The 14,364-nt window shown below is 39.2% G+C and overlaps 1 protein-coding gene across 1 annotated transcript; it reads left to right on the forward strand.

The window, feature by feature from the left end:
• Positions 1 to 1,613: 1,613 nt before the first annotated feature.
• LOC126672848 (uncharacterized) lies at positions 1,614 to 4,256 on the forward strand. The gene has a single exon (XM_050366800.1). It carries the CDS (start codon positions 1,614 to 1,616, stop codon positions 4,254 to 4,256), a length of 2,643 nt encoding a protein of 880 aa, XP_050222757.1.
• The last annotated feature ends 10,108 nt before the right edge of the window (positions 4,257 to 14,364 follow it).

Raw genomic sequence — 14,364 nt, forward strand, 5'->3', positions numbered from 1 at the left:
TCTTAGAAAACTCCTAGATCTTAAGAGGAGAATCAAAGAGATGGAGAATGCTATTGAAGAAAAGGAGAGGAATTTTGCAGTTCAAAGAAGATGGATTCCAAAAGTTCAACCTAGTATACAGAAGAACAGGTTTGAACATGCGAAATTCCAGGAGCGGATGAAAAGAGAAGTCATAAATGCAAGAGATCAGTGGTCCACCAACAGAGGAGATATAAGAAACCAATGGTCCTCCAACAGGAAACATGCTCCTCATGTATATCAGAGAGGGGAAATGAATCTGAACTTTCAAAGAATTCAGCCGCGTTTTGTACGCCCACGTACTGTTCCTACAAGTTTTCAATGGCACAGGGTGGAACACAAGAAGTTTCCTCAGAGGCTCACTAGAACACAAAAAAGAAGATTCCAAAGGCAAAGAGCAGCAGAAAGAAGAGGAACACCCGTGGTCCCGAGTTTACCTACAAAGAAGAAGTTTGGACGTAGAGCCCTAGACGATGCAGAAGTTGATGAAGACTTTGATGATCTCTTAACACCTTCTAGTCCAGAAACCAACAAGAAGAAAGAGTTATTTGTAGGTGAAATTCCTATTCCTCTTAACTGTGGTACTTCATCACTAACTCTTCCCTTTATCTTTCTGTCTAAGAACGAAGCAGGAGAGGAAGATTTGATTGATGTCAAACGATCTGTGGGGGCAAACAAAGAAGAAGATAATTGCCAGGATACTAGATTAACTATTCAGGTTAATGGTCCATATTTACCTAAGAAGGTGATTTTGGAGAAGCCGTCTCCTCAAATGTCAAAGCATATCAAACCTTTGTATGTAAAGGTTCACATGGAGGGTAAGCCAATCCAAAGGGTTTTGGTGGACAATGGGTCGGCTGTGAACATTTTACCGGCACGGATGCTCAGATCACTTGGAAGAACAGAAGAAGATCTTATAGAAACAGAAGTTATGGTTACTGGGTTTACAGGAGAAAGTACGAGAACTTTGGGTGTTCTACCCATGGAGACTCGTGTTGGTAACAAATCTTCCCTTACCGCTTTCTTTGTCGTCCATACATCTGCTCTTCATAATGCTTTATTAGGGAGAGACTGGATTCATGCGAATTCGTGTGTACCGTCATCCCTCCATCAATTTCTAATTTTGTGGAATGAAGATGATGTAGAGATTGTATGGGCAGATAGCCAACCATTTGGAGCCAATGCAGATGTTGTTGATGCACGCTTTTATGATAGTGAATTTGGCCCAATTAAATTTGCTGGAAAAAAAAAGAATGGCGATCCCAAATATGCTTATATGGGAAGTGAAGACATGGTTGTCACTAAGAAAGTTTCACAGGCAATCTTTGTTCCTAACACCATCATGCCTTATTACTGGCCGATGGAACCAATCATAGAAGAATTTGATGATTAAGTACAGTACAGAAGAATTGGCAGCAGCTGCAGCAGCCATATGGAAAGGGTATGTGCAGCAAATGGTGGATAGGGTGGGATTTGAAAATACAATTGAAGTAAATGAAGGATAATTACTGTATGAAAAAGAACCTGAAGATGATGGTGAAGAAATTCAGCTAGAGGATTTGGAGACAGCGCACCCCGCTTCAGACGATGTGAAAATGGAGGTGCAAGATCCCCTGGAAGAGGTAAATTTAGGTTCCATTGAAAATCCCAGAATAACTTTCATTAGTAGTTTGTTGAGCAAAGATTTGAAAGAACAGGTGAAAGTAGTTCTGTTGGAATTTAAAGATTGTTTCGCATGGAGTTATGAGGAGATGCCTGGCTTGAGTAGAGATCTGGTGGAACATCGCCTACCGATCAAACCTAAATTCAAGCCGCATCGTCAACCACCCAGGAGAATGTCAAAAGAGGTGGAGCTAAAAGTCAAAGAAGAAATTGAAAAGTTGACTAAGGCCAATTTTATCAGAACAGTGAGATATACTGATTGGCTGGCAAATGTAGTACCTGTGGTAAAGAAAAATGGTAAGCTTAGAATTTGCATTGATTTTCGAAATTTAAATGCTGCTACACCTAAAGATATGTATGTTATGTCTATAGCCGACTGTTTAATTGATGCAACGGCTGATCATGAATTGTTATCATTTATGGATGGATATTCTGGGTATAACCAAATTTTTATCGCAGAGAATGATACCTGGAAGACAGCATTTAGATGTCCAGGTGCAATTGGAACCTTTGAGTGGGTGGTCATGCCCTTCGGCTTGAAAAATGCCGGAGCTACCTACCAAAGAGCAATGAATGCCATCTTTCATGATATGATTGGCAGGAACTTGGAGGTATACATTGATGATATCGTTGTGAAATCTAAAAGAGCTAAAGATCATGTGGCTCATTTGAGAAATGCTTTTCAAAAGATGAGAACACATAATTTAAAGCTAAATCCTCTCAAATGTGCTTTTGGAGTGCAGGCTGGAAACTTTTTAGGATTTTTGGTTCACCAACGTGGAGTGGAGATTGATAAAAATAAAGCCAAAGCAATCCTAGAAGTTCAGCCGCCTCGTAATAAAAAGGAATTACAGAGGTTCCTTGGTCAGTTAAATTATTTAAGAAGATTTATTTCTAATTTAGCTGGAAAGACCAAAGAATTTTCTAACCTTTTGAGATTAAAAAATGCTACTGAGTTTATATGGGAAAAACAACATGAACAAGCTTTTGAAAAAATTAAAGAATATCTGTCAAAACCTCCTGTGTTAATGCCTCCTAAGGAAGGTATTCCTTTGAAATTATATATTTCAGCCGCTACAGAATCTATTGGTTGTTTACTGGCACAAAACAATCAATCAGGTCATGAGCAGGCTGTTTACTATTTAAGTAGGTCTCTAGTACCTACAGAGGTTAGATATTCTCCCATAGAAAAACTTTGTCTAGCATTATATTTCTCTTATGTAAAATTGAGGCATTATCTAGTACGGTCAAGAGTTTACATAATTTCTCAGACGGATATTGTAAAATACATGTTGAATAAGCCAGTGTTAAGTGGTAGGATAGGTAAGTGGTTGCTTGCTTTATGTGAATTTACACTAATCTATTGCCCTCAGAAATCTGTGAAGGGACAGGCACTGGCAGATTTTATAGCCGATCATCCCACAAGTGAGACTTTGCGAGAAGGAGACCTAGAGGTTTACGCAGTGGAAGAAAGTGTATGGGAATTCAAGTTTGATGGTTCATCAACGGAAAGATCGGCTGGAGCAGGAATCATTATCACATCTCCTACAGGCGCCAAGCCGGCTTTATCCTTTAAGCTGGACTTTGAGTGTACCAACAACCAGGCGGAATACGAGGCTCTTGTGATTGGTCTGGAGATTCTACAAACGCTTAGAGCCAAAAATGTGATCATAATGGGTGATTCTCAACTTGTTTTGAAGCAATTATCAGGGGAGTATAATTGCAATAGTTTATCTCTAGCACCTTACTATACTGCCTCAATTCAGTTGCTTAATTGCTTTGATGAGGTATCTTTTGTGCATGTTCCCAGGGAATCTAACTGGGAAGCTGATGAACTAGCTCAAATTGCTTCTGGTCTAAGAATGTCAGGAGAATTAACCCACAAGTTTTTAGTGGTTGAGAAAAGACGTCATCCATCAATTCAAGAAAGAGGAATCCAAATAGAGATTTTTGATATTGGAGTCACCACGGCGATTGATTGGCGTTATGACATCAGAAGATATTTGGAGAATCCTGGAATGAGAATGCCGCACAGGGTGAGAGTGCAGGCCACCAATTATGTCTTGATGGAAGATGAGCTATACAGAAAAGGGTTTGACGGCGTCTTGCTAAGATGTCTTTCTCACCCAGAATCTCTTGAAGTGATGAGGCAGGTCCATGAAGGAGTATGTGGAGCGCACCAAGCTGGAACTAAGATGAGGTGGCTGGTCAGGAGATATGGTTATTTCTGGCCATCAATCTTGAAAGATTGTATCAAGTATGCCAAAGGATGTCGACAATACCAGAAGTATAATAACATCCAAAGAGTTCCAGCGGATGATTTACATTCCCTCGTCAAACCTTGGCCATTCAGAGGTTGGGCCATCGATCTCATAGGAAAGATTTATCCTGCTTCTTCAAAAGGGCATAGTTTCATTGTGTTAGCCACAGATTTTTTCACAAAATGGGTGGTGGCTAAACCTTTGAAAAATACTGGTCAAGAGGATATAATTAAATTCATCAAGGAAGAAATTATTCACCAGTTTGGGATTCCTCAGTCAATTACCTCTGACCAAGGTACTATGTTCACAGGGTAAGAGATGAAAGATTTTGCAGAAGATTATGGTATCAGGCTGTTAAAATCCACGCCACATTATGCACAAGCCAATGGACAAGCAGAAGCATCAAATCAAGTGATAATCAAGATCTTGGAGAAAATGTTAGCAGATAATCCAAGAAGTTGGCATAAAGTTTTGTCAGAGAGTTTGTGGGCCTATAGAAGTTCTAAAAGAGAAGCTACTGGAGTAAGCCCTTTTGCCTTGGTATATGGCCATGATGCGGTATTACCTATGGAAATCGTCATTCCTTCGTTAAGAGTGGCTGAGCAAAATGGTTTGAAATCTGATGAATATTCTGTGGCTATGTTGATGGAGTTGGAAGCAGTGGATGAAGAGAGGTTACAGGCTCTCAATAGAATGATTGTGCAAAAGAAGAAAATTGCAAGAGCGTATAACAAAAGGGTAAAAAAGAAGAGTTTCATTCAAGGAGAGTTAGTGTGGAAGCTGATCTTGCCACCTGGAAGTAAAGACAGAGAGTTTGGAAAGTGGTCGCCCAATTGGGAAGGACCATTTAAAATACATCGTGTTTTGGATGGTAATGCTTATTGGTTGGCAAGTTTGTCAGGAGAACCCCACAAGAGATTTATAAACGGGAAATATTTGCAAAAGTATTTCCCAACTATATGGGAAAGGGGAAGGAATGAGTAATTCAGCCAAATGAATGGCTCACTTGTGTTTTCTGTTTAGTGTTTTTTCTTTTCCTGTATTGTTTTGTAAATGTCGTATTGTACTGAAAGCAGTGATTTCCCTAATGAACAGTTGGCCAGTTGGCTACTTTCTACTTTTCTAAGTAACATCTGATGTGCTCCTGAAAGTTTTCTTAACTATTGTTTTGGCTACTTAGGCTAAAGTTCAAAAGAAATTCAAACACAACAAAACGGCCACATAATGCAAATGCATGGCTGTAAGTGACACATGTGCATTGTTCGTGAAACAAGCCCTGGTATGGACATCACATCACTACACAAGTATATGGCAAACGCCATCTTCATACCAGGGATATAAACACATAGTGTAATGCAAATGCATGGCTGTACCTGTAAGTGAATCTTGGTGTGGAACACACAAACAAACAAATGGCGGCAAAACCATCTTCACACCAAGACATTTGAAGTTTAGGAAGTACCTGTATGGCGTCTCTGTAATGCAATGCATGCACAAGTGAAAATATGTAAAAGTGTACGTGTCACAACAGACAAATACTGGCCAAAGGCCGTGTATGAAAATTGTTCTCATCTAAAAAGAAAAGTCAGGAGAAATCTTGTTGGTTTAGCAAAAGTCATAATGTCTAAAATAAAGCTATCCTAAAAACAGTTCATAATAAAACAAAAAAAAAATCTTCAAGGAACTGTTGATAGGGAGGCAGGGAGTGAATCGGAGAGAAGATGCTGCAGCTTACTCCACTTGGAAAGGCAATCTATTTTGTCCTGGCGAGCCTTGGCACAATTCTTGACCCAGGCGGCTATATCATGCCTTTTCTCTCGAATGATAACATGCAAAGGTTGGAACTGAGAAACAATTTCCTGATACTGAGTAGTCAGAGGCTTACATGCCTCTAAGAGATCCAGTTGCTTGGTTTTCAAAACTTCAATGGCATCCTCCAGTTTTTGAATTTCCTCTTCAAAGGCTTCACCCTTAGCTTCAATATCCCGAATCTGCTGGGCCACTTCTCGCTTATTGGATCCCAAAGACAAGTACAAAGCATTGTTTGCCTTAGAGGAATCTAACTTTGGAAGGTCACTGCATTCAACCTCCACACTAGACCTCCACATATTCAGCGACTCGAGAATATCAGTCTCTACCTCAGAAGTGATGATGGAATCTGGAACACGACGTAAGATGCTGAAAGAGGAAATCAGATCTTCCTTCTGAGAATCCGTGATGGCAGAAATGTGTTGGCCCATGACTCGCTTGACCACAGAAAGGGAATTATGGACATCAGCTGGAGAAGGAACCGAGGAAGTATTAACCTCTGGGGTAACCATTTCGTCCAAGAAGCTCAAATCCACTAAGTCTTCGTCTGCATTCAAGATCGAAGAGAGCTTCTTGATTTGTGACATGGTTTCCTGAAAAGTTGGAGTGAGAATGGATCAGTTCAATAGAAATGGAAAATAATCTTGATTGAAAGCCACACGCTTACCTCAGATTCACTAGAAGATGTAGTGGCACCTGAAGAAGTGGAAACGGCACCTGAGGAGATCGGAGATGATGCTGCAGAATTGATATTTTGTTGTTCTTCAATTGTTTCAACAACTCCATTGTCTTCAGCATCGGCAACTCCTGTGTCAACACCATTGACATCTTCTTCTTCATTATCAGATGCAGCATGAGAAGATGGAGAATGTGGTGTGTCTTCATCGTCTAAGATCACAGTGTCAGGGTCAAGCATAGGACCACCAGACTTCCTAACTGGTTTCACCAGTCTCCCAGAACGCCTAAGCCGTTTTGTCTGTGAAGAAGATGCACCAGAAGATTTGGCAGATGCACCAGAAGATTTGGCAGATTCACCAGAAGATTCTCTAGAGGATTTGGCGGAATCTGATGAATCATTTCTCCTTCTTTTGGCCTTTTCCTTAGGAGTGCCAGAGGAGATAGACTTTTTAGGAGTTTTGGCGGCTGCAAAGATAAAAATTAGACATGGAAGCAAAATGATGAAGTGCAGAATTGAGATTATTACCTGCACGCATGGACTGGATCAATTGGAACCGCTCTGTCCACCAAGAAGCGAAGTCATGAGAAGTGGACAAATTCTCCACTAAAGGACAGCGATAGTGAACATGCAAATTCGAGAGTTTCTCCACAACACTGCTAGTCCACTCAGTCACAGTAGCATAAAGAGCCAAGAAAGGATGAATCTGGCCAGGACCAATCCCAAATTGTCTACTCCAGAGACTGCTCATATATACTTTCCACACAAGATGCTGGCTAGAAGAGCGAGTGGAAAAAGCCTGGGATCCACCCACAAACAATACTCTGGAAGTGGTGAAAAGCACAAAGAAGCTTTCTCTTAACCAAGAGAAGGGCACTGGGGTAACCAGAAAAGATAGCCATCCAGAGAGGCATATGAAAAGGGAGATCAAAAATAGAGAAAGCAGATGCCTCTCTAGTGGTTAAAGCTCCCAAAAAGTCAAAAACTGCACCTTCCTCTAAACAACACTTAGCCTCCAGAAGATCCATAATGGAAATACGAAGAGGACCTGGTACTTTGCCCCTAACCTCAGGAAAGTAAGAGAAGATCCACAGTTGTAGCAACCACATATGACCTCCCAACCTGGCTAAGGGCTTGTTGGTAACACACTGTTGGAGAGCCTGATAAAAAGCACCCAGAAATACAAACCCTAGAGCCACAAAAGTCCCAGTGGCCAACTTACTCGCCAACCTCAGAGATTTCTTGGTGGGAGCACCAGAAGGGGTACACAGAATAAACTTACAGATGAGAACCCATAGAAATTCTGTATGTTCCTCCAAAGAAGGGGTCTCCATTCCTCTGCACCACTTCTCAATGCATGCCTTGTAGCTGTGATAGTCTGGACAAGAGAACAGTTGTTTTTGGTCTACCTCAAATAAACAGGGAGCATCGAAACCAATATGTCACGACCCAAAATTTATTGAGCCGCAACCGGCGCTAGGGAACGGGAGTGGTAGCTCCGGAACCCGTAGCAAGCCTAAAATCACAATTTATTTTTCGCAAATATAATATAAACAAATAACAACAAACAACGGAAGCAAATATATACATATATATAACATATAACCGAATATGTACACTAACTGTTTCAAAACCTCGCGGGCTCTAGTTACCGTACCCTGTACGAACTGGCCTCGCGGTACTATATACATCAGTTAGTGTTTCAAACATCCCACTGGCATCTGGGGCCGTGGATCACATACAACGTACGTAGCCTATCAAAAAGCATATAGACAAATACAGCAGTTGATATATACAATCAATATAAACTGCTGACTAGGCTACTATTCTGTTGACACAGGACCACTACTGCAGCACTCACAGAAGTCATAAACTAACATATACAGCTGACTTCTGCACTCCAAAATTGGCCTCTAGCTAGGTCCACAAGCTAAGCACCTGGAAGACATCAAAGGTGAGGGGTCAGTATTTGGGGAAATACTGAGTGAGTTGACATTTACTAACAGTATTAATATAAAAACATAGCATCGCATCTCAAGAAAATGTTAATATAAAACATATAACCATGTATTTGATCCGTACGAAACTAATATCCTAGCATGCGACACATCTCTCAAATAATCATATATCATACAACTCAATCGTAAGAATCAATTGCGAGTCCAACTCGCTGGTGGCCCAGCCACTCGATACGGGGACTTCCAGGCTACACCGTAGCCGAGTTCACTCTGCGTATCGAAATCATATACCCAATCGTAAGTTTCATATTCATCAACAGCTCCCAACTGTGTCAAGTCATTTCTCAATGCAAACATACTAGACTGACTCGATACTGGTGATCACACAGCCTATTGACACCCAATAGGTAGCTAGTTTCTTCGGATCGCATACTAGTTCTCATATATAGAAATTAATAAAGCATATAACATTTCAATCAATTATATATAATGCGATGCGTGTAAACAGTATATATATATATATATGTCAAATAGTTTTAATACATGAAAGTAAAAGTACAACTCACAGTGACCGCAATCCAAGAAATGATATGATCGATCTGATAGTACGCTCTTGCTAGTCCGCCTCTACTGACTTCACTACTCGCAGACACGTCTGATAAATCGTTAATAGTTAGACGTGATTCTCGTATTCTTGTACGTATAATACTTTTAAGTTTTATGATTTAGTTTCGTTTTATACTTATTTACGTATTCAATATCTCTAGTCGTATAAACGACTTAGCGAATACTATTTCTCATAATTGAGAATCGCTTAACGTCCTTGATGTTTTCCATTATTATAATTTATCTAAAACGTCGAGCTAATCTCGAGATTAATGATTCTCAAAGTCCGAAATCCGTCTTTCCACGTCCAATTACCCTAAACGTCAAACACTTAGGTCAATTATAGTTTGTATACGTGTGGGGGCGAGTTGGGGTGCACGGGTGTGCATTTTGGTGGGTGCACGATCGTGCAACTGAGTACACGTTCGTGCACCTCAGGGGTACACGTTCGTGTACTCATTGTACACGTTCGTGTACCATGAGAAGTACACGTTCGTGTACTTCAGTACACGATCGTGTACCTCGCTAGGTGCACGTTCGTGTACATCAGTACACGTTCGTGCACCCGTGGTACACGGTCGTGTACCACGTGCACAGCCCCGGAAATCAGATTTTCCGGGGTTTCGCCATAATCCCGACGTGCTAAACATACCCACGCTCAATACCCATATCTCGGTTTCTTCAAAAACGTCATAATAAACTCAAAAACGTCAAATTCAATCCAAAATCATAATCTCATGAAAACAGCCCACAAAACCATCTTTTTCATGCCAAAACCCGACCTCTTACCTTAATTCGATGGCCGGAGGTGATAGAGCTTTCCGTTCTGAAGAAATCACCGCTTGAATCGCTCGAATCGGACGTCGAACGAAGAAACGGCGGCGAAACGACGGAATCGGATGGATTTCTCTCGCTCTCTCTGGATACTTCTTCTCCTTTCTGATTCAAATTCTAAAACCTTATATGTTAAGGTTAAAAGCTCACTTTGATCCTTTCTTTCTTTCCTTGTTACCATTTATTTTTCAAACTTTTCTTTCATACGATTTAGTCCATAGCTAAATCGTTAAATTCTTTTATTACGACTTATACGTATTATTTATATCCGATAAATAATACCAAGCTCGATATTAGTACTTTCCGTCAAATTTCAATATTTCTATTTTCGACACAAAGTGGCTAACTTACCACTTTGGTCCCTGTACTTCATTTTAGACTTTTCTTGACATTTTTCCTATTAATTCCAATTCTAACTTTAGAATTGAAATATAACCTTAATTTTCTCATAGTTAACTTCTCAAAACCGACCTACTTGAAACTTATTTACTTTATCTTTTCAAAAATTCTTCTGATATCACCACTCTGGCGAATCAAAACTGGACACGTGGCCCAATTAGCTAATTAAATATTTTGGGGTATTACATTCTTCCCCCCTTATAAAAATTCGTCCTCGAATTTTCATAAATCTTGTTGGAATCTTAACTTATCCTTACCGTTTCCTTGACGTCCATTAATACGTTTTGATTACAGCTTTTCCTTTTTACTTAACTCTTAGTTTCCATGCCCAGTTATAACTTCATACTTGTTGTTAATTGATTGTCTATTCAACTCTTAATAGTTGCTTGCTGTTACATCGTCGAGAATCCTCTTACTGGTACCTTCGTCTTATTGGTCATCTTTCTAAAATAGTGTGGCTCAAGGCGTATCACCGATATCGTAATCCCGACGTCTTGTACAACTGGTTGTGATCTTTCTTTTGTCCTTATTAGCGTCGATTAACCCTCACTCGGTATTCTTCAAGTCTACTGTTTCATTCTCAGTCGTCCTCGAGTCGCTACTTGTCTCTCTTACACGTTAATAGTGACAACGTGCCGGCTATATCCTTAATGATGTATTTACCTCTTTCTATTAGTATCTGACACTTCGTTCTATATCAATCAATCTTTTCTCAACTTGTATCTTGTCTAACATATTTATTATTTCTCAACGTAGTTGAGATTGATACTTCCTTTGCTTCCTTTAACTTTTCCTTGCTTTGCTTAAGCTATTGTAAATTTTATGTTATTCTATTGATCGTGATCCTTCGTACATTCCCCATTGCTAAATGTACTTCTCTTTGTGCTGACTTTAATCGTGTAGCTTATACGATCGTCTTCGTTGACTGATACTATTCGTATCCTCATTCTCTTATTTCTTTCACCTTCTTTTTGGTTACTCTTATTGATTTATCAATCAAAACTGTCTCTTCTTTGAAGGGTTTTACGATTGTTTCTAGTATTTATATTCCATTTACTTTACAATTCCCAAAGTTAAGGAATAATTTCAACTCATCGTCGCCTTACACATTTTATGCTTCCTTAGCACTTATACTTTGATTCCAATTGTTTTTGAATATCTTGATCTCTTTGTACTAGTATTGACTCTTGTCTTGTCTTTTACTTGTTATATTCGTTACGTCTTTCCTTCGTTTATAGCAGTTCTATTGCTGCTGCTCTATTCTGACAATCCTTTCGACGTATTTCTAGAACTTTCACTTCTCTAATCACCTTACTAAATTTTGAGGTATTTGCATTTTACCTTTACATTTTTCTTCATATCATCCACCATTCTTATAATTACTGATACGTACGTCTATACGTGTGTCTTTCTCCTTTCTGTTAACGCAACTTATAATTCTTGATACTGATATTAGTTACTTTACTTAATATCAGTCATATAGTACTACTATCTCTCTTGATCTATCTAATTTAAACTTTCGTATCTTGCAAAATCGTATGCTTCGTCATTTCGTATCCTTTCTCTTTCTACTTTTGTATCCTTAAACACTGATATTGATAACGTTATATCTCCTTTGAATATCACTTGATATTCATTACTCGTATTACCATCTCCTTTGCCCTTCATACTTTTAATTTCTCCTCTTCAATTACAATTTACAATCGCTACTTCGTTTATCTCAATCATAAGAGTAATCATACATCATCCTTATGTATATATTACGTTTCTTTTGCCTTACACGACTCTCTGTCATTTAATCTTTTGTTTTATTATAAGGATAAATATCGTATCCTTAAGTATTGCCAGTGCATTGCAGCCTATCTACATATGTTCTCCGGCGATAAGTCCTTATTCACATTCCTCTTTGGCTCCATTAGCCTTATGGTAATGGTTATTAACATGGCTCTATTCTTTTATTGGAGTTTCTTTCACAATTTTATTCTTATTTGTTAAGAATCTTTGATTATTTGTCGCAGGGCTTTACATCCGAGTTTACTTACTAAACAATACGATTTTAAAACTTCTTTTGGCTGCGCAGCTCTTTCTAAACCACTTTTCATAAATCCTTTAAAATCGTTAGTACAATTGTTGCTCAGAGTGATGACATCTCTCATCACCAAGGAGTTGCTCAAAATCGCAGTTTCTTTTTCTATTACGAAGATATGATGCATGATCTAAAATTTTGAAAATCATTCTTTTATGCATTTCTATCGTGGTTATGCAATGTCACATGCGATGCCTGAGCACAATCGTACCTTGAAAAAAAATCATAAAAACTTTCAAAATCTTCATAAAATCGTAAGTCTTACTCTGGATTATACGCTCTGCGACTATTAACGGCTTTCTTTATACTTATTGGGTATAATTCAAATTTTTATATTGCTGTCAATTTTTTTTTTTTTTTTTTTTTTTTGTATTGCTGTCATTTACAGACTGTTCTTCTGTTACATCACTTCCTTCTCCATATCTCCGATAACTCAATTAAATTCAAAATTCTCTATTACTGTAATCACCATATCCACTCCTGCAATATTCTATTCTACGTCATATACAGACGCAGATACCGATGTTTCACATCGACTTCCTGTAAGCAATCCATTTCTTTCTTCAAATTCTAAAACGTAATATAGGAATTACGTTTGCGATAATCATGTGTTGTGATGTTTATTGTATTATTGTTTTTGTGTGTTATGTTTATATGTTCTTTTATTAAGCGCGTGTTTAACTACAACGCTTCCTATAGGTTCTCGTTTTCCGAGGTATTATCCTAAAGGCAAAACCTATTACTGACATTCTACTATGCAATGCAGCAATTATATAAACGCAATAATGCAAACACATAAACACAATTACTCAAAGCATATAAATTACTAATACCTGGAGGTGCCTGACGCGGAACGTTAGGTTCCCTAATAACTATGCCTGTATGTCGGCCCCTAACTGTTCTACCCGAGTTTCGTCCACCTCTTTGTACGAAATAGGGGTTGGTTGTAGTTCTGGAGGACGCACTGACGTAATCCGGGTGGTACTCACGTCTAAAGTAATAAGGTCGTATCGGATCACCCGACCATTCATGCTCTGTTTCAATTCTACGGGCCATTGTAGTAAGCGTGCTGAAATGTTCGTCCACATGCTTATACAGCTCATCAAACTGAGGTCCTAAACCCCTGACATACCTACGATTAATGGTTCGATTGCTTTTGTTCAGATTAGGGACTCCTTCAGCCATCCGCAGAAAGTCAGTAGAGTACGCTCCTACAGTTAACATCCCTCTAGAAAAAGAACGCATTTGCCTTCTAACCTGATTTAGGGCTATCTGCGCCTGACCATTAGCTATGTCCGCATCTTCCCTCAAGTTGCGGTATCTCCGCACACTTGACCAGAAATAGTCACCTCTGTATTCCTCAACGTCTAACTCATCTAACTCTTCTTCTTCATACTCTTCTTCCTGAGGATTTTCCTCTTCTGCTTCTTCCTCTAATTCTTCTTCTGGATCCTCCTCAGGATCCTCCTCAGGGTCTTCCTCAGGATCCTCTTCCGGATCTTCCTCCGGTTCCTCTTCCTCTTCTTCGCTGTATTCAATCTCCGGCGAATGTTCTCTAACTCTGTTTCTGGAAGAACTACCTATCTCTGACACAGACATAAAACCATTTTGATATATCTCTGGCGATGCTCTAGTTTCTGCGTGGAATCCATTCTGATGGACCCCAGATGGTTCGCCCACTTCATTATGAAACCCGTTTTGAAATATAGGAGGCGCTTCCTCCCGTTCTTCATCAGCATGCGACTGAGCTCCGTTTTGCCCAGACATGCTGAAAAGAAACAATTTCGAACGTAAGCGACCATCTGAGCCCATTTTACACGCAATTCCAAAATCAGCTTATAAATGCTGTAACCATTTAGCATTTAATCCAGTCGCACGTAATTCGCAAGCAAATATTTATTTTAATAACCTCAGCGCAAGTAATAAATACTTTACCATCTCAATCATTCATAATTTGCAACCACATAACCACTTTCTATCTTCTAGTAAAAGCAATAAATACTCAGCTGTGTTCGTCGTCCGTATAAACAGATACTATTCACTTACTAACTTAAT

Source organism: Mercurialis annua, linkage group LG3, assembly GCF_937616625.2.
Source record: "Mercurialis annua linkage group LG3, ddMerAnnu1.2, whole genome shotgun sequence".
In the NCBI taxonomy this organism is placed as follows: Eukaryota; Viridiplantae; Streptophyta; class Magnoliopsida; order Malpighiales; family Euphorbiaceae; genus Mercurialis; species Mercurialis annua.

What these genes read in the sequence shown, in the direction of transcription:
- LOC126672848 (XM_050366800.1), top strand. Translation starts at nt 1,614, where the DNA reads ATGGAGGTGCAAGATCCCCTGGAAGAGGTAAATTTAGGTTCCATTGAA.